General features: G+C 34.9%; 2 protein-coding genes across 4 annotated transcripts; one reads left to right on the plus strand and one right to left on the minus strand.

Annotated features, from left to right (window-relative positions):
- The first annotated feature begins 1753 nt into the window (after positions 1–1753).
- LOC113775980 lies at positions 1754–6224 on the plus strand. Of its 3 annotated transcripts, none has more exons than XM_027321043.1 (6): positions 1754–1918; positions 2198–2295; positions 2994–3132; positions 3477–3717; positions 3805–3863; positions 5832–6224. In XM_027321043.1, exons 2-6 carry the CDS (start codon positions 2252–2254, stop codon positions 6000–6002), a joined length of 654 nt encoding a protein of 217 aa, XP_027176844.1. In that variant the 5' UTR covers positions 1754–1918; positions 2198–2251; the 3' UTR covers positions 6003–6224. The 3 variants fall into 3 exon arrangements, with proteins under 3 accessions (XP_027176844.1, XP_027176846.1, XP_027176845.1); XM_027321045.1 differs by having other exon boundaries at positions 3811–3863; XM_027321044.1 differs by having other exon boundaries at positions 1755–1918; positions 3808–3863.
- A 1049-nt stretch (positions 6225–7273) lies between these two features.
- Positions 7274–17388, minus strand: LOC113775682 (SART-1 family protein DOT2). The gene is made up of 13 exons (XM_027320662.1): positions 17154–17388; positions 15407–16390; positions 13513–13654; positions 13270–13339; positions 12988–13101; positions 12772–12868; positions 12626–12692; positions 12485–12544; positions 11776–12391; positions 10106–10467; positions 8742–8962; positions 8055–8139; positions 7274–7585 (listed from the first exon to the last, which is right to left on the minus strand). The coding sequence occupies exons 2-13, from the start codon at positions 16291–16293 to the stop codon at positions 7514–7516; spliced, it is 2793 nt and encodes a 930-aa protein (XP_027176463.1). The 5' UTR covers positions 16294–16390; positions 17154–17388; the 3' UTR covers positions 7274–7513.
- Positions 17389–18530: the final 1142 nt, after the last annotated feature.

Raw genomic sequence — 18530 nt, forward strand, 5'->3', positions numbered from 1 at the left:
TATCTCATTAATGACTCTTTATCAGAACAATATCAGTGTGTTGTTTGACATACAATACAGCAAGAAAAAGAGTTTCAAAGGAAGTCCACACTTACAACATCTGCATGAGCTCAGGAAAAGCCATCTGAAATGTTACTATTGCAAGTTGCACAGTAAGGAACGTCATTGTCCAAATGACTCTGAAGCTGCTTGCTAATTGCTATTCCCATTTAGGTGTAGTTTACAGAGTTCACCACCTAATGTTTACTTGGAAATTTAGCTTCTATGTTTTTAACAGCAAAAATCAGTAAGTGAAGGGTCATTTAATCTTTTTAAAAATGTTGATTGTAGTAATTGATTGACTTGAAAAAGTATGAAAAAAATACCAAAAGAGCATCTTTATCTCAAGCTGGTGAAAATTGTGGACATAATCATCATATATTGCAAGCTACTGAAACAGGAAAATCTCCCCTTAGAGAACATTAGCATGCACCTGTAAGTTTGGTTTGCCAAAATAAAATAAAAAATAAAAAAAAAAAGCGTGACGTGGGATTGAGAATTGGGTATGTGTCAATTTTCCCACTATAGTTTATCTCTCTAGATTTCCTATTTTTCTCCTCTTTCTCTCTCTCCATTCATTTTTCTTCCTTTCAATCCTTGTAAATCCTGTGGTGTATTTGAAAATTTCTCTGGAAAATAGTCGTACTTTTCATATAATCTTATAAAACACATAATAAACTTTTTGTTTATTATGCATTCTGAAATATACTTCATTTTTGCAAAATTTATGTAACAATTATTAACATATTTTTCTAGTTGTATACAAAGGGTAATGTAGTAACGTCACATATCACAATTATTAACATATATATATATATATCATAATTTCTATATATTTATACATGTAAACCTAGTAAAGTAACAAAGTTTAATAAATTTAATATCTTATATACAAAAATAAGAGTTAGAAAGAGTAATGTAGCATAATATTTGAAAATTTTAATAATTTTATCCGTATTTTTAATGTATTTATATTATTCACATACAAATTTATATGCGAAATTTTGCGCATTTTTACACCAAACTCTTAATTTAAAAAAAAATTGTATAATGCAAGTGCGTAGTACGTACTAATATGTTTCGCCACATGGACTCTTCTATGTTGTCTGCAAAAGTTTCCATCCATAGGCTGAAGTTTTCATAATTCAGTGAATAATAATGTTTGAAATTTATAATGAACTCACCTTTCCTATTTTGCATACTTTCATGTACTTAAGGGTACAAAGTATGTAATAAAAATTTTAAAAAAAATCATTTTGTATTATACTTATTCTGCGGATTGAGTTGTGCGTTTGATAAAACTGAAGTTTGAAAATTGATATTTGAAATCTGAAGTTTGAAGTTCGAATCCATTAAATTATTGAATTATTAAGTACTAAATTCAACACATTTGAGTGTATATCATATTATTAAGTGATAAATGAATAATTTATCATTTATTTTTTTGAAACAAATTTATTTAAAAAATTTAGTACTACTTAATTAAATCAAATATTTAATTTTTAATTATTTAAATTTTTAATTATCAAATACATTTAAATATATTAAATTTAAATTTATTAAATTTAAGTATTGAATTAAGTCAACCAAATTCATCCAATCGCAAGTGATCAGGGAGAGACTTAAAACTTTGGTGCAGGCATTCAGCGTTGACCTTTTGGATTCACGCGTTATCCTTTTTCGTTTATCAATTTTGGAGAGGTCCCTTCATTTTTTTCCTTTGTTTATTTTCTCAAAACTCTCCTGCACGGCTGCACCTTTTCTTTCTTTTTATTTTCCCAACTCTCCTGCCCCCAACTCTCTTCTACTAAATCCCTCAGTTTCTAAAATTCTACACTGTCGTGGGAGATAAACTTTTACGCGGAGTTCTAAACTAGAGGTATACAATTGCCTTTTCTATCCTGTTTTCGTCTCCCCGTTAGAATTAATTTTTGTTACAAGTTGGAGAGAAGGTTAATTGATGATCATAAGCCCTAAGCTGTCATGATTTTATTGTTTATTCAGTTGATTCTTATAAATCGTTTTACTCGCATATATTGCGACGGATGAAAATTCTGATAGATGGCCTTGTTTTGATTTTGGAGATTTCTTCGATCAATCCCTCTATTTGAGTTAGGTACTGATGTTTTGGCAAGCTAATTAACCTTTTTGTTTACAGGATTCTCAGGCTAAGGTTGACTGGAGAGCAGTCTAGATTTGTCAGCAGCCCAAGATGGCGAATTATTCGATGATCTCTTGCCTTGGAGATTGCTTATGGTGATTGTTAATTATATGTACTGTGATTCGTTCAAGTCTGGTTACTAAAATGCATTCAGCAGACTCTATTAGTTGTAATGAAAGTCTTGATATTGATCTTATATTCTGGTATGCTGGAATAGGATTTTTTTTTTTTTTTTTGGGCAGATGATTATAGCTTAATAAATTAATTTGCTGTGTTTAATTTGTTTTAGTACTTTTACTTTAGATTGAAGTTTGCAATACTTTGTTCAGTGTTAATTTGCTTTAAATTTGTTCACTGTGTTATGTGTTTATAACTAACTCTAATTTTAAATCTTAGATATTGCATATCCTTTCCACTATTTGACATATTTCAAGTTTTAGACACAATATATATCCTTCTAATCTTGAATAATTTCTCAATAATTATTCATTAATAATTATTTATTTACTTGAATATATATTTGAGTTTTCAAAGTTTGTGTTGCTGTATTTAATTGTACTATGCAGTGCAAAATAGTTCCGTGCATTTGCCCTGGAAAGAAACTAGTGGCATAATATTTTCATGAGTTCTAAGAATCTGACTTTACCTGCACCATAAAAATCTAGAGTATGAGTTCTGTAGTCAACCAGAGCAATGGTTCAGATCGAATTAGTTACAATGTTGCATAATTAAATGAGATGGACAGACCATATTCAATTTAGTTGGCTAAATGTCCGGATTTCAATCTCATCAGGGAAGAAGATGAAAACAAACAGTACAAGATGGTCGATTTCTGCTCTGTTCTAAATTCTCCAGCTGCAAAAGCAGAAGATGACTTGAAAGTGCATAATCATTCCTCATCATCAGAACCTCCTTCACAGCAACCTCTTCTGGTGAGCTTCCTATAGTCTTAATTGTATCTGTGGTTACAACTGCTGAGCAATTTTTAGTTTTATTTCTTGTGTATTATTAGTGTTTGTATATTAGAACATGTCAGTTCTTTTACTGAATTTGGATTTCTTGACCTGCACTCACTTAACCCTTTTGAAATTTTACACCTTTGCTGGTTGTCTTACTGAATTTGGGGGTTTTTTTTTTTGCTTGAAATCAATTGACCCTTTTGAGGAGAATGCACAATATTCAATATATGTAGAAAAATTGTGGTTTTGGATGGTAAATTATTGCTTTTGTGTGTTTAGCATTCATTTGATATTATGTCTGTGTATATTTGTTGTAGTTTTTCGAAGTTCTGTGTAAGAGGTCAGGGAAGATTAGGCGTTTTTCGAATGGAACAGAAGCTGGTTTTGCAGTGAATTTAATAAACAAGAAACTTGAAGCAGAAGGTGGATTGGAGATTTCATTGGCATCCCATATTGAAGCTGTTAAAGAAGGAGAAGAACCTGTAAGCTTTGGTCCTAATTCACTTCTTGTAGATTATGGGCCTGGTTGGAAATTGCAGACAGTTAATTATATTCAAGGTGCTGATCTTTTCCTTGGTTTTAATTTGTTTGCTAATGATTACTTGACATAAAATTTTGATAGTTATTTGTTTGTTATTTGTGAAGCAGCAGTTGAAAAAGGTATAAATATTGCCACCAGAAAAGTGAAGAGACCAGATGATAAGGTATGGGGTAAACAAACATCTTTTAATCTTATTTTTGCTGCACAGTTGTGGGTATCGGTGTATGAAATTCAATTACAAGCAGTGAGGTTATATCATTAGCACATGAAAATGGCAACTGAGTAGTGGAAAACTTCTGCTAGAGATTTGATGAAGTAATCTATATGCTTGTGGTTTGTGGACAACAGCCATGGGACTGGATCTTGTAGAATTTAGATTCTTTAGTAGCAAACTCTCATGGATGGTTTCATGGGGTGGGTCTTTTCCTTATCATAGTGGCCTAAATCCCTAGGTGGCTTGCTTATTTAGATGGAAGGACTTCATGGAAAGTTTGCAAATAAATGAAAATTTTTGGATCGGTCTATGGCATGATCAGAACTACAACTGATTTGGCAAGTTAAAATTTTACTTGTCAAAGTACATAGGATGCATCATGGTACAAATCAATCCAACAATAGTATTTAAACCAACTAAGAAGGTTTTGTCAGCTAGACCATGCTAAAGATGCATGGCTTATTTAACTTCACAGCTCATTCACAAGAACCACATAGGAACACGAGAGTTTACAGAGATATAATGTCTTTCATGCCCTTAGATGGAGCCCTGTAGAGGAATGCTTGCATTAAAATGCTTCATCCCGAAGTAGTAAATCATCCACAAATAAGCTGCAGGAGTGAAAAAAGAATTATATGCATTCTTTGTCCAATTCTTAAACAATTTACTCAGCTTGGACATAAAGGAAAGAAAAATGCAAAGAAATACTGCAATGTGCCATTTGCGGTGACTTTTGGGTAATAGCCTCTTCCTAGTGTAAATTACTTGATTTTATGTGCCATTACATTTGAATTTGAGCAGTTTATAGATCATCGAAAGTATTATATTCTGAGGTGGAAAGCGGTATTAAGTTCTTGAAGAAATGCACACAAGTATCTTTACGGGAAGAACACGAGGTCCAAGTTTAAATAAAGACTACCACATATTCCCTCCATCCCATTGGAAGTGTCGTACTTTCCATTTTGGGATGTCTCAAAATGTTTCTTTTGTTAAAAAGGTCAAAGCACTTTTCAGTCTCTCCTTCCAATATAGTTCTTCCCTTTAATCATATGTATGTTACCATTCAAATTCGAAATTTGAATTTGTGGGGGTAAGATTGGAAGGAAAAGCACAAACATCACAATCAAACCACTATTCTTAAAACGTTTGATTCTTGAAACATGACAAACAAATTGGGACGGACGGAGTATAATAGATCATCATCATGGGTCTTTTCTGATCTTGCATTATATTCACTTTGTGGTTAGCTGTAATTGATTTTTTGAAGGTCTCTCTCACTTTTTGGTTGCTTAAATCATCGGACTTACAGCATTTTACTTAAAAAAAAAAATTTTGATATCACAGAATGTTACTGCTGTAGTATATCATGATAATTGTTTGTTTCTATGGTGGTTGTCATTGACAGTCTCTGTATCATCATAGTAATCCTGTACGGGTCAATTTTCTGCCTCAATTTTATAGCTGACTGTGTCAAATTTTTGACCTCATGCTTGGATTAGTTTATTATTACTCTACTGGTTCTAGTAAATGTACTTCATCAGAAATCAGATTCCTAATTTTAGTAGATCCCACTATTAAGCATCCGTTTAGCGTGTAATTTTACAACAAACCTGTCTTCAAAAGAGTGGAAGAAATCTTTTTTTATTATATGCTATTCCCTTGCTTCTTATACTGGGCCTTGTAATTGCCGCTGGAAGCTTAAGTATTCTGTTATGAACCCAAGCGGAAATTACATTTAAATTCTTTAGCGTCTCTTTTCAGCCAGGTTTTGGAGATGGAGGATGGGTTTGGCTTGAGGGGTTTGAAGGGGGAGGAGGAGCGTAACAGCCATGTGAATATTTTTTGATAGGATTGTTGTAAGGTAGGACAAGGAAACCTTGAAACAGCTGACACTTTGCAATTCTGTCATTTTCTCAGGTTATTGATGATTCAAATACCTCACAGAAAAAGTCCCAGGCATCTCTCAGTTTCGTGTATATTGGGAAGATACTGCTGGCTTTTATTTTAATACTTATGTTTGGTGCGATTTTCACTTTGCTTCTCGAAAATCTTCCCGAGCTAATTTTATATGTCAACTCATTGGTATGAATTGCTTATTTTAGTCCCTCGCATTCTCATGCGACCCTATAATGTTTACTAGATACTTTTGTATAACAAAGGTGGCTACCCTATGTATAAGATGCCATCCTGTAAATTGACAGTTCTCCGAGGTCCTTTTTATGGTTAATCCAAACTATTCGTTCGACAATGGGTTTGAATACGTGGAGCATCACAAAAAATGGCTACACGATGCTGCCACATATTTCTTTTTGTGCTTTTCTACTCTTACTTGACATTAAGATTGGGATTTGAACTGCTTTTCTCGTTTCATTCTTGTTAGTGTGTTGAAGGTGAGTGGAGAGAAAAACATGGTGAAAGCTGCAAGGCCTATCAAACTGCCACGGTTGTGGATGAGCCCCTAGGCTTCCAATACAGAGATTTTTTTTTTCATTGCCAGTGGGAGGGGTTGAACTCGATACCTTTGGCTTACATTCCCTCCTCCCGAATCACCCAATCACCCATTCTAATAGAGTTGAATTTGCAGAAAGATGCCTATCATTTCTTAGACTCATAGCTAGGATTGGCAGCTGCAAATCCAGATGTAGCTTTTCTACTTGTGAGAACTAGTGATTTGTTTCTTCGTACCTGATTGTTCATCACTTATTATGAGTGGTTTAGAGGGAATACCTCGGAGATGTTTCGCAACTTATTTTCGTGTTCATTGAAGAATGTAAAAAATTTGATCGCAACCCAAAGGATTTCCGGCACGCAGAAATTCTATAGCTTGGAAGGAAGCTAGATTACAAGCTTGAGCTAACTTGACTACTTGCGGCTCGAAAACTTTTTTTTTTGAGTGTAGTGGATTCCCAGGCTTGATTTTTATTTTGGAGCTTCATCCACAGGTTCAAGTCTTTGAGCGAAAACTTCAGTTCAACCTGGCTGTTTTGGCGAGTTAACAAGAACGGGCTATTGTATATTATAACTGAAATATAGTCCTCATGGATTTATAATTGCTACAGGGAACCTTCTAAGAGCAACGGAAGGTTGGGGCCAAGGAAGGGGAAAGTCAGAAATTGCCAAAGATTTCATAAACTACACATCTCAAACATCCAAACTGAACCATCAGCAGCGTACGATAAACCAGTCAAATCCAAATTCTAATCGGTGTGGATACAAGCATTCAAACATGGTAAAAGCTCGATTTACAGAGTCGTAGAAGTCGTGCGAAACAAGTTTTGCATCAGCACCCAAGCAGATTCCAATGTAATTGAGGATGTGTAAAGTGAGAAAAGAACGAAAATTTACATGTTCACCATGCAAGAGAGAAATGTACCGTAAATTCTATATCTTGAATGCGCATTACGTATACTCAGAACCACAATGGAAAAATATGAAATGATCCCGGAGCAAAATATAGTTGAAATTTTATCTACTAACTGGACAAAATCTGCAGTTACGGAAGAAATAGGAAGAAAAGAGGTTGACTAGCCAAGATGATGAAAATTAAACATTTTCAAGTTCTGAATACCACGACCGAACACTACTTTCCCAATGGAACTTCAAGTTCTAGGCTTCTTCTGAAAAGCAGCATCTCCAGGCTCAGGCTTCCGTTTACCCAAGAAATACTCAACCTACAAGAGGGAAAACAAAATTGATATACATGAATGCACTACGCAATACACAGAAATACTAGAATCAAGGATGAGTTGCAATTCCACCATGTAAATGCAGCAAGGACATTATCAGATCAAAATCATAGAAAGAGGTACCCAGAATTAGTTGAAACTAAATTATTGTTGTTCTAGTAGTAGTAGTTGCAATTCCTAATATTATTCTACCAGTACTACTACATTAATTACTAATATTAGCATCTCATTTCCCATTATTTTTGTTACTTAATATCTTGATAATTTATATCTTAGATTGCACGGTGCTCTACAGAAAGCTGGAAGTTTGGAAGGAATCGGCTTTAGCTACCTTAAATATATAAAACATGGTAAATAAGTTCCAAATTTGAACGGATCAACCGTTTAAAGATGAGAATCTTTGTACGAATGCCTGACAAACAACCAAATCCATAATGAGTAAAACGACACTTGCCTTTTTATCACCAAGCATAGGGGTCAGGCCGCCAGGGAGGTCCTTCTCAACCGTAGCAAAACCGCTTCTAGGATCACTAGTTTGCCTGGAGATATCAGTAACAACTCGAATGACTTTCAAGCTCAAAAAAGATGCATAGATTACAATCTATCAAATGAAAATGAGCAATCAGTTGACAAGCTATTCATGGGTGTCAGAGATAAAACCTACTCCTATTAGATTGATCTTAAACCCACCTCCCTCTAAAGTCCGAAGCATAACATGCCTGAACCCACCAGCCCCATTATAAAAAGGACTGCTTATGTTTACAAGCAAAAAATGAATATCGCCAAGAGGCCCTGCCCTTCAGTGAATTCCCTACCAAATGTTCGGCAACTAAAAACAAATTGAACTCCATAATCTTCTCACACACCATTGACAAGAACTTCTATGAAAATCTATTGATTGTTATGAAAATAGAAGCTGTTGGCTACAAACTTGCAATTAAGCTTAAACTGAAAGTTGAATTGTACAGTATACACCCTGACCAAGGTACCAATTAGCAGCTCAACTTAATAAATCAGAGCTGTAATATAACTCCAGAAGCAAATGGGATCCAACTTGATGGTCCTTTGATAAAAGAAGAAAAAGCAGCAGGAAATGAGAAGCAAATAATATTTAAGAAAGTTTAGAGAGTTTTGACCATACCCTGGTTTAACATGCCCGCTGAGGACAAGATAGGGTGTTTTCAGTTGAGCCTGAGCCTCCCTCATCCTCTCAACAGAAAGTGATGGTGTATCTGCATTCTTCATTTGCTTTACCTTCAATTCCTCCAGATACTGGCGCATACGCTTTTCTTGTTTCATTTTTCCAGGCCCCTTCCCATGGAATTTATGTGAAAGTATTCGAAAAGCCTCCTTTGGAGTCAACTGGTGAAAACATACAAGGAAATCAAATTACTCATAGAATGATGCCTAATTTTCTCTTCTTAACAAGCAATTGGCAGTTTACCAGCTAAAAAACCTTCATAGATTTCAGAGGATAATGTTTGAAATACAGAAAAAAAATGTTTTTGTGGGTGACAGACAGATGCATCATGAAAATAACAAAGAACTAATATATGATATTCTAATAATACACCCAGAAGAACCCCACTATCTGAATATTAGCTTTCAGAATGAATGCAAAAAAGAGGTGATTATTTCCTCATGCTACAAAAACAAAGTATATCAAGAATTCTGAAATTTGCTAAGAATAGGATCCTTCTAAGAAAAGTGACGTTTCAAGTAATCACCATATGTCAGAGTAGAGCCAATTCCAGTCAGGGAAGAGTTGCACAAAAATTTATCAACTCATCCTTCACCCATGTATCATACGTAATACACTTGGCATGACAGATCATGATTTAATTCTTGACAATTGCAGGAAAATGGGGACAAGATGGGCTAAGTAGCAGGTATATACCCTTAGTATGCTTGGACAATAATAATAACAAAAATTTTCCAGAATTTCTACATTGCACCTATCCTTAAAAAGTCCTATTTTCCCTCTCTCACTCTCTCTTTCACCATTCCCATGGGCCATCTACCTCAATATCTAGGCTTTAATTTGATTTAAAGAAGACATTGAAATTTTTAATCGGGGATCAACATTTGACTTTTTAACTAAGCCAACAGAAACTGGACAGATAAACCTTTGAAGTCAAGACAGGCCAAACATGTTTAGTTTAATTGATGACAGCACAAAGTTAGAAATACAGATGAAATATATCTACACATTCCCCTATTGTCCAATGGTGCTTTAGTTGCTCTCTCATCAAATCCTCAAAGGCCAGAACTTTAAGCACCAAATGAACAACTAGAACGATGACACAGTAACTGATTAATCCTATCCATCAATTTTAGACAAACGAAAACTGTAGACATGGAAACCAAATGTATAACAACTTTAAGCAGCAAATTCTTTTCCATGTGAAATAATCACCAGAAAAAGTAATGAAGCAAAGTGATTGACAAGAGACGTACAATCCCATAATTTCAATAAAGGTTTGTTCATTAAGAAGAAAAACTTACAATTCGTCCATATTCATCTGTCCTCTCAATGTGTATTTCTTTTGGTCCCTCATCATCATGAATGCCAACAAGCTTGCTCTTTTTCTTGTCCATGTTTCGACCACCCCATTCAACAGTCTCCTTCAGTGATCCTCGCTCTTTCAAAAGCTTCAGTGCACCAGATAATCCCTTCCCAACAGCAGCTTCGTGAATTATGGCATCTGGAACTACCTCCTCTTCCTTAATTTCTGGAATTTCTTCTCCCCTGATTTCCTTTACCTCTGACCAACCACCATCTTCTTCTTCTTCAGGCTCCAGCTCTGGAACATTGGGGGCTATATCTTCCTCCATGAAAACATCTTCAGCAACAGTCTTCTGCGCTTCTGAGATTCAAAAAAAGCAACAGTGAGAACTACAAACGAGAATTGCAAAATAGGAATCTCCCTATGTACTCCAACTGACATATCCATGCTAGTAGATTCCAAGATGCCTGGAAAGGTGCAAACCACATTCTGGGTTTGTAGGGAATAGGTAAGGCACTTTCCAGCAACTCTCTATAGGGCAGAGCTCATGTCTACTTCCCTTAAAGAAGGTACCAATCCACTTCGTTCACCACCAAAAGATCAGTCCAACAATACCATTCACTTTGTTAGAAATTATCCAAAAAATCAAGTGTCTCCCACATGGACCCAGTGAAATTGAATTATCTGTGAAGATGCAGAGTACCAACTACCAACTATATGTAGAGCAAATCGACATAAGTTGATACTAACCCCTCAAAATTTGGTAACTTCAACTCCAATAGCAACTACTTATGAGCTTTTGTTCGGTTTACATGCATTATGCCAAGTTCTGGATGGAACCTTTGTCTTGACACAAATAGTTCATGGGAGAAAATCTCGTTATTTGGGCCCTGGAGGACTAAAAGGGACTGAAGGCACTAACGGGATTAAGGTGAGTGGGTGAATGCTTTTCTGATGCTTTTCGTGTCCTTGCATTAATTCATTTTCAGGGTTTCATTTAAGGGCTCAGAATAGGCAAAAGAATAGCCAGAACAACATCAAGGAAGAATTAGAAGAACAACCAAGCATTAACAATCACCTCTAGAAACCTATCTAAGCGTGGATTATATAACACCACCTCAGGCGAGCTTGAAACTCTGCATGATATTTTTATCACCTGAAACATCTCCTAGGAAGTCTCTTTCTTACACAATAAGTCATTTACTATCAGTCAAGGATAAGATCTACTACTAATGCTAATCCAAATAAGTAAAGGATTTTTAGTGGAACTCCAAGACATGATACAAGCAATATGAATTGCCAAAATCAAATAAAATACTAAGAAACAGTAAATTAACTTAAACTATCCTTCATAATCAAGCACCAGAAAATACCAAAAACCCATGCAACTAATTCCCTCTCAAAGTACAGTTATATTAAGAATCTATATACTTTATTCGATCTTCAAAATAAGCTTCTTATCATCCAAGGTGGCCCAACTATGAACTCCACATACCTATTTCCTTTTTCATGAAGTCTTCTCTGCATAGACGAACAAACTCTTAAAGGACATCTACCAAAAGAATAGAACTAATTCTTTAATTTGATCATTCGGGTTTTAATAGAAGTCATCCATCATTAAAAAATGGAAAAACCATGTCCTTGAAACTGAAACAAACTGATATATACCTTCATCAAGCTGCAGACCCCAGACAAATTCTTCCATCTCTGTGAAGACAACTTTGCTTTCTTGTGCCTCTGCAGATGCTGGATTTTGTCTGTCTGCAGCTAAATCATTGGCACTGGAAGAAGCAAGAAGTGCTATTGCCTGTGGACCAGATGCCTCCACACTTTGCTTTTTCAGAGCTAATCTTCTTGCCCTTTCTAGTGATTTTCGGAGGTCCTCGTCATCATCACCAAGCACAGGAGTATCGTCTTCCTCTTTTACAATTGTTTGAGTCTGGCCCAGACGAAGTGCTTTAGATGCCTCACCTGCCTTCGCTAAAGCTGACTGGTATGCACTGCTTCTCATCTCACTCTCATTTCTTTCCTGTTCCTCCTTAAGAGCCTGCCTTCTCCCATCTTTTCGAGAACCAAGATCCCCAAGACCAAGTCCTGCAGATTTAGCTTCTGCCTCAAGTGCTTCAATGTCCAGCTTCTCTTTCTTCCTCAGTGACTTCTTTTTCTTGGGCTTCTTAAATTGAAGCATTTCTTCTTGAGTGTAATAGTCTGACAATATCTTGCCAGAGACATTGAGATCCTCAGCATTATTACTTTTTGAACCCCCTTGAAGCCTTCTCCGAAGCTGCAATGTAGAAAATAATCTATCAATCAACATGATTCCAATAATCTTCAGTAGAACCTACACTAACTACACAATCTTAAAAGAAAAGTTTACCTCTTCCAATTTCTTCTCCACTTCACCAGAGATGCGTCCACTTGCATCAAGAGCTATCCCCTGCAAGGAAGTATCTAATGAGTAAACTATGCACTATATCTAAATCCCTTTTTTTTTGGAACAACAAGAAATGAACTTGACCTCTTCTGTAACTTGATCATCATATTGCGGGAGGATTTTCTTTTCAGAACCAGTCTCGTCATTAAACCTAAAAGTCAACAAATAAAAGAAGTTAGTTATCACAAATGAGTTACCAATGATCATATCTAAAGCTATTGTATACTTACTTGTCATCATAAATTCCTGTTTTCTTTTTTGCAGCTTTATAAGCATCGTCCCTCCTTTTCTGCTCCCCGATTTCAACATTTTCAAGTAGATCAACCTCTGACATATACAACGTAATTGTCACCTTAGGAATCTGAATTCAGAACAACCCCCATGTTGAAGAAAAATGAAACAATGAAGACTAAAGCAAATGGTGGAAAACAAATATTAAAATTCACCTTCATTAACTCCACCATCAGCAAGTATATTCTGGTCTTTGAGTGTCAAAACAACTGCACCACCCTCAAGCACTTTGTCAAGTCCATGCAGAACTTTAACCCCACCTAGGTCATCTGTCAAGACGAATAAGAAAAGAAAAAGATCACATGATCCAAAACTTTATCACATTAAACTTTTAAATTTTGATTAAATGTGGATTTCCACAATAACTCGGCAACTATTAGAAGGCTGAAAGTGTTTAAATCAACAACAGGAAAACAAAGAGTAGGAAGGAACCATACGAGCAGTATTCTGCCTTCCATTGTACTGCCTTTCATTGTCGTCATCACTTTCTCCTTCATTCATGTTGTCCTGCAAAATAAATGAGAAACTAGTTATCCACGTACAGTAAAAAACATTAAAAATGTAAACTAACAAATAAAAAGTCCTTGTAACATTAATATCAAACAAACTGTTCATGTTTGCTTAAAATAAGCATAAATGCAAGAACGTTGCAGCAAAGTAAGACAACCAACATTACCAACCTGCTCTTCAAAAATTTTTGAGAGCTGTAGAGCTTTCTCTCTCTCAGAATTTTTCCTGTCTTCGATCTTGCGGCTCCTATTAACCCATGACAAAACCTCAGATGCACCTTCTGACTTCTTATTCACTCTTTCTTCCTTCATCCTGAGGTTAAATTAGGAACTTCTTTTAAGAGATGGTCTTATTCAATATTCAAAGCATAGAAAACATATAATTAAGAAAACACAGCTGTCTATCCCTCTGAAGGTGCAAGTTTACTTGCATGATAAAGGATATACGTATGGAAAGGCAGCATGGTCAAACAGCCATGTAACAATTATATATCTCAGATCATAAGATGCATGCCAGAAAACTAAATGGTGACCTCAGAGCACAATTCCCCCCATTGCAAGATCTAGGAAGGGTAAAGCACAAACAAACTTAAACTGCAAGCAGAGAATCTTCTTCTGTATATTAAATTCAAGACCTCCCATGTCAAGTGGAGCATATTTACCAATATTCCAAGCCTCATACTTGTAGGCACAACGAATACTTAACATTGAGCTATTCTCCAACTATCCACCAATTGAAGAATCTTCGTATGATTTCTAAATTAGACAAAAAGTTGTCTACCTCAATAGAATAAACCATACTATATACTGTTACTCTTCAACCAGCACAAGTTAGAAGAGATCCAAGTTACACCTCCTTGACCAAAGACAAATTTACAGCCTTCACAAGTTCCATTGTACAAGTTCAATTCTTGTCTGTATTTGCATAAACTGAAATCATCAAGGCGAGTACCTGTTTCTAGGCTATGGACTTGGCAAATAAAAATAATGAGCTAGTCACAAAACTATTGAAAACAATAAACCATCAATCCAATAAGTACAGCACGTTATATTTAATGCAGCCATTTAGAAAATTCTTTACTGAAGCCAAAGTCGAAAAGGTCCTGATTGCTTTCAGACTAACACCACATACATCCTAGAATGCTGTTTACACACGCATTTACACATTGTGATACAAATAAGCATTCAACTGAAATGCAGTTTCATTCTGACAATATCATTCAATGTTAATAATGTCAATGATCAGCAAAAGTTAACCCCTTTTTGAAATAAGAAAAAGAAAAGAAAAGAAAAGAAACGAGTGGCTTCAATTTCTTGATACATGCAATTACAACTATTTCATTTCAATCTCTGGGTCCATTTGGATGGTGTGTATTTTGTGAATTTCTCTAAAACTTTACTGTAGCTTACAGTAGTTGTTTTAGGAATTACTGTAGTTGTATTAGGAAATAGATTGGTGTATTGCAAAAAACACTCCACCGCCCCCCCCCCCCCAACAAAAACAAATCCTCCTCCCCTATCACCATACCCGCCACTCCCCTTTCCTTCCCTTTTATCAACCTTCTCCCCCTCCCCCTTGATGCAACATTGAGGAAGGCTGACCATTGCATTATTCATTATAACATCATCACTTGAGCAGCAGGTATGGCAGTTAAGTGTTAATCACTTCAGCAAACTTAGGAACTCAAAACTAATGGCATTATGGGAAAAAAACAATTGTAAACAAAGAGAGCACTAAACTACAGAGAATACGAGTCCGGTAAATTTGGCAACGATATAGCAAGAGACAAAGACCATCTCAATCCTTTTTGACTACTGTAGATAGAAGTTATAAGAATCTTACTTCTTACAATAGTCTGTCTTGACTCTTTAGATTTAGCATCAAAATCATTTGATCAGCATCAACTCAATTGACAAAAGAAGAAAAAGCAGTTTTCTAGATATCTGTACAACTACTAATAGTAAAAATATACTGTGGCTTTTGGGAAGGGTATGGGGTAAAACCACATTTCCGGCAACATCAGAAAAGGACAAAGAGGTAATGAAACAACAGACATTAACTTACTTCATAATGCGAAGTTCCAGCTCCGTTGTAGATGAGTGTGGTCCACCATCTCCACCATCGGCATGTTGTGGATCCTTGACAGCTATAGTTCCATCCTCAGAATCACGATCCCAATTATCTACACTGTCAGATCTAAACTTATCCTCCTTTCTCAAGTCCTTGCTCCTCTCATGACCTTCATCCCGCTGCTTATGACTTGCCCTATCTTTGTCCCTCTGCCTTTCCTTATCTTGGTCTGCATCCCTCTCCTTCTCCCTAGTTCTTTCCTTCCCCTTTTCTTTCTCAACAACATTCTTACTTTTATCCCTATCAGCGTCCCTTTCCTTTCCATGCTCTCTATGCTTCTCTCTTTCCTTTTCTCTGTCCTTGTCCTTATCTCTACTCTTATCTTTTACCCTCTCTTTGTCTCTTCCACGTTCTGCATCCCTATCCAGTTCTCTGTCACGCTCACGCTCTCGTTCCTTTTCCTTTCCCCGATCTTTGCGATCTTTATCACGCTCTTTATCTCTGTACTTCTCTTTTTCAATATCCCTCTCTCGAGCCTTGTCGTGGCTCTTCTCCTTTTCTGGCTTCTCTCTATCTTCATGTCTCCTATCTCTGCCAGATACTCGCTCTTTCTCATCCTTACTTTCTTTCCCGCTATCCTTTGAACCATGACTGGTCTTGGATCTTTCCCTATCTTTATGTCTATGATCTTTATCTTCTCTGCGGTTGCTCTTGCTTTTTTCCCTACCACGATGCTTGCTTGACTCTCTCGATTTGTCAAGATCATCTTCTTCCATATCGTCATATCCACCTACCCACCTTTCACGAGTAGAAGGCTCATCTTGATCTCTCACCTCAACACTCTGACGCCTGGATTCACTGAATTCCACATCCATCGTCATAACAGAAAAATTGTTGCTTAGGAGAAAACTTCAGTGGCTTTTATTTGCTTTCTGGATAACCCGACAAAGTTATTTATATTGGAACCAAGTTTCTAACCTGACAGGTTAAGAACATAATGAATGCTAAATTATTTAGCTCAGCATGAAAAACATGCAAAAAAATCAAGAAGTTAGAAGTACTGCACTGATAAGTAAGTTAATATAAGACAACCCAATCCATAAAATTTGGTCAATATACTCATTTCTTCAAGGAGCCAGAATATATTACCATTGAGTAGGGTAACAAAGACTGAACCTATACCAACCAAAGTACAAGTGAATTTCAAGTTTAAACAACTTCGAACTACTAAATATATCAAGTTGAACCAGTAATCTCTAAATCTAAATCTTCAGCAATATTCTTTCCAGAAAATTAATTATCTTCTGTTCCACTTCCCCAATCCCAAACAAATTTAACACAGCAATACCAACAATATATATATATATATATATATATATATTTATATAATCAAAATATCCAACTAAACTAATTGGAAATGATGAAGTTTACGATATATTAACTTCTATAGACTTCATAAATTTTTTTTTTAAAAAAAATGGCCATGGAGCTCCACCAGATATTTTCTAAACAATATAAATTTGATTCCTAAACAAAGTAAATGCATCTCTATTCATATCATCATAAATTATAGGCAAACGCATATATCTAAACTACAGCTAGGGTTTCAACTTTTTTTTTTTTTGGGAAAAACCAATCGACTCAACCCTAAATATGAAATAAAAGTTAAAGAAAAACAAACAACTAGACTAACAATTATGATTGTTATCCATGACAGTTGTAAATTAGAAAAATTATGTACCTTTCTTTCGAATTTACGAAGAGGAAGTAGCTGCAAAAATCAATGGGCGATGGAAAGAAGGAGAACGGACTTCTTCAACGAAACAATTGATAGGGGCCGACTCTCTTAATGAATGGATTTTTCCATGTTTTTTTGACGGAAAATTGATAGGGGCCGACTCTGTTAATACTCGGGCTTCGGCTAGGCGAGTTTCTTAGTATATTGTCAATTTTGAAAAAGTTCACAAAATTGGGGGTATTCGGGTGGGATGCTGAGTAAGGGGTCGCCGAAATTGAGAGTTGAGTCTACTAATAAAAACACTTTTAATTTTCATTTATTTTAGTTTCCTGTATTTTGGGTCAGTTTTTGTAAAAAAAAAAAAAAAAAAAAAAAAAATCTTTGCCGCCCATGAAATGAGCGGCGAAGGAATCTTGGTCAAATTGCTTCGCCGCTCAATTGATGAGCGGCGAAGCTTTTGTCCTTATGTTCTAGTTTTTTTTCTTTTTTTTTTTCGAAACATTCTTCCTACTTTTTTATTTTTTTATTTTTCGAAGCATTCTTCCTACCTTTTTATTATTTCATATGTAATTTTTAATAAGTGTCGCCGCTCATTCTAATTTATTTTTTTTGCGAAGCATTCTTCCTACCTTTTATTATTTCATATGTAATTTTTAATAAGTTATTTAATGTTTAATAAAGGCAGCGCGACCAAGTTTTTTCCTGCCGTTTTTACATAACCCTTAAATAGATGTAATTAGAATTTTACGTTTTACATGAAATACTAATTTTCAAATTACAATGTAATACTTTTTAAATTAAAATTCTTAAATCATATTACTAAAATTCTATTATAAACCAAAATTATCAAAAATTTAAAATATGATATTAGAATAATGAGAAATTTATAAATTAACATGATAATCGAGTATGCTATTAAATTACTAATAAAATTTACTTAAGTCATATTTTTAAATTTTATAATATTATTATTGCAATCAATAATGATAAATAATACAATATTTACAGAATGTAATAATTACTATATAAACTTAAATAATAATAAATTAGGCATAATTAGAGTTTAGGATTTAAATAATTGGTATGGTATTAAAAATATTCTAAAATTTACCTAAGTCATATTTTTAAAATTTTTAATGGTAATGCTAAATTGAATAATAATAAATAATGCAACATTAAACAATATTTATAGAATGTAATAATTAGTAATAAAATGGGGTCTACGTGTCGACGGATTACCAGTGACACTTATTGATCGAAATAGAAATATTGCATGTTAATTTATAAATTTCACATTATTCTAATATTATATTTTAAATTTTTTATAATTTTGATTTATAATAGAATTTTAGTAATATGATTTAAAAATTTTAATTTAAA

Source organism: Coffea eugenioides, chromosome 6 (assembly GCF_003713205.1).
Source record: "Coffea eugenioides isolate CCC68of chromosome 6, Ceug_1.0, whole genome shotgun sequence".
Taxonomy (NCBI): domain Eukaryota; kingdom Viridiplantae; phylum Streptophyta; class Magnoliopsida; order Gentianales; family Rubiaceae; genus Coffea; species Coffea eugenioides.

Excerpts from the sequence above, each read along its gene's own strand:
- LOC113775682 (XM_027320662.1), bottom strand. The coding sequence starts at position 16,293 with ATGACGATGGATGTGGAATTCAGTGAATCCAGGCGTCAGAGTGTTGAG. Across the intron at positions 12,545-12,625 it reads ATGATCAAGTTACAGAAGAG|GGGATAGCTCTTGATGCAAG; the intron begins GTCAAGTTCATT and ends ACTTCCTTGCAG. Across the intron at positions 10,468-11,775 it reads GGGTCTGCAGCTTGATGAAG|AAGCGCAGAAGACTGTTGCT; the intron begins GTATATATCAGT and ends TTTGAATCTCAG.
- LOC113775980 (XM_027321043.1), top strand. The coding sequence starts at position 2,252 with ATGGCGAATTATTCGATGATCTCTTGCCTTGGAGATTGCTTATG. Across the intron at positions 2,296-2,993 it reads TGCCTTGGAGATTGCTTATG|GGAAGAAGATGAAAACAAAC; the intron begins GTGATTGTTAAT and ends CAATCTCATCAG. Across the intron at positions 3,864-5,831 it reads TGAAGAGACCAGATGATAAG|GTTATTGATGATTCAAATAC; the intron begins GTATGGGGTAAA and ends TCATTTTCTCAG.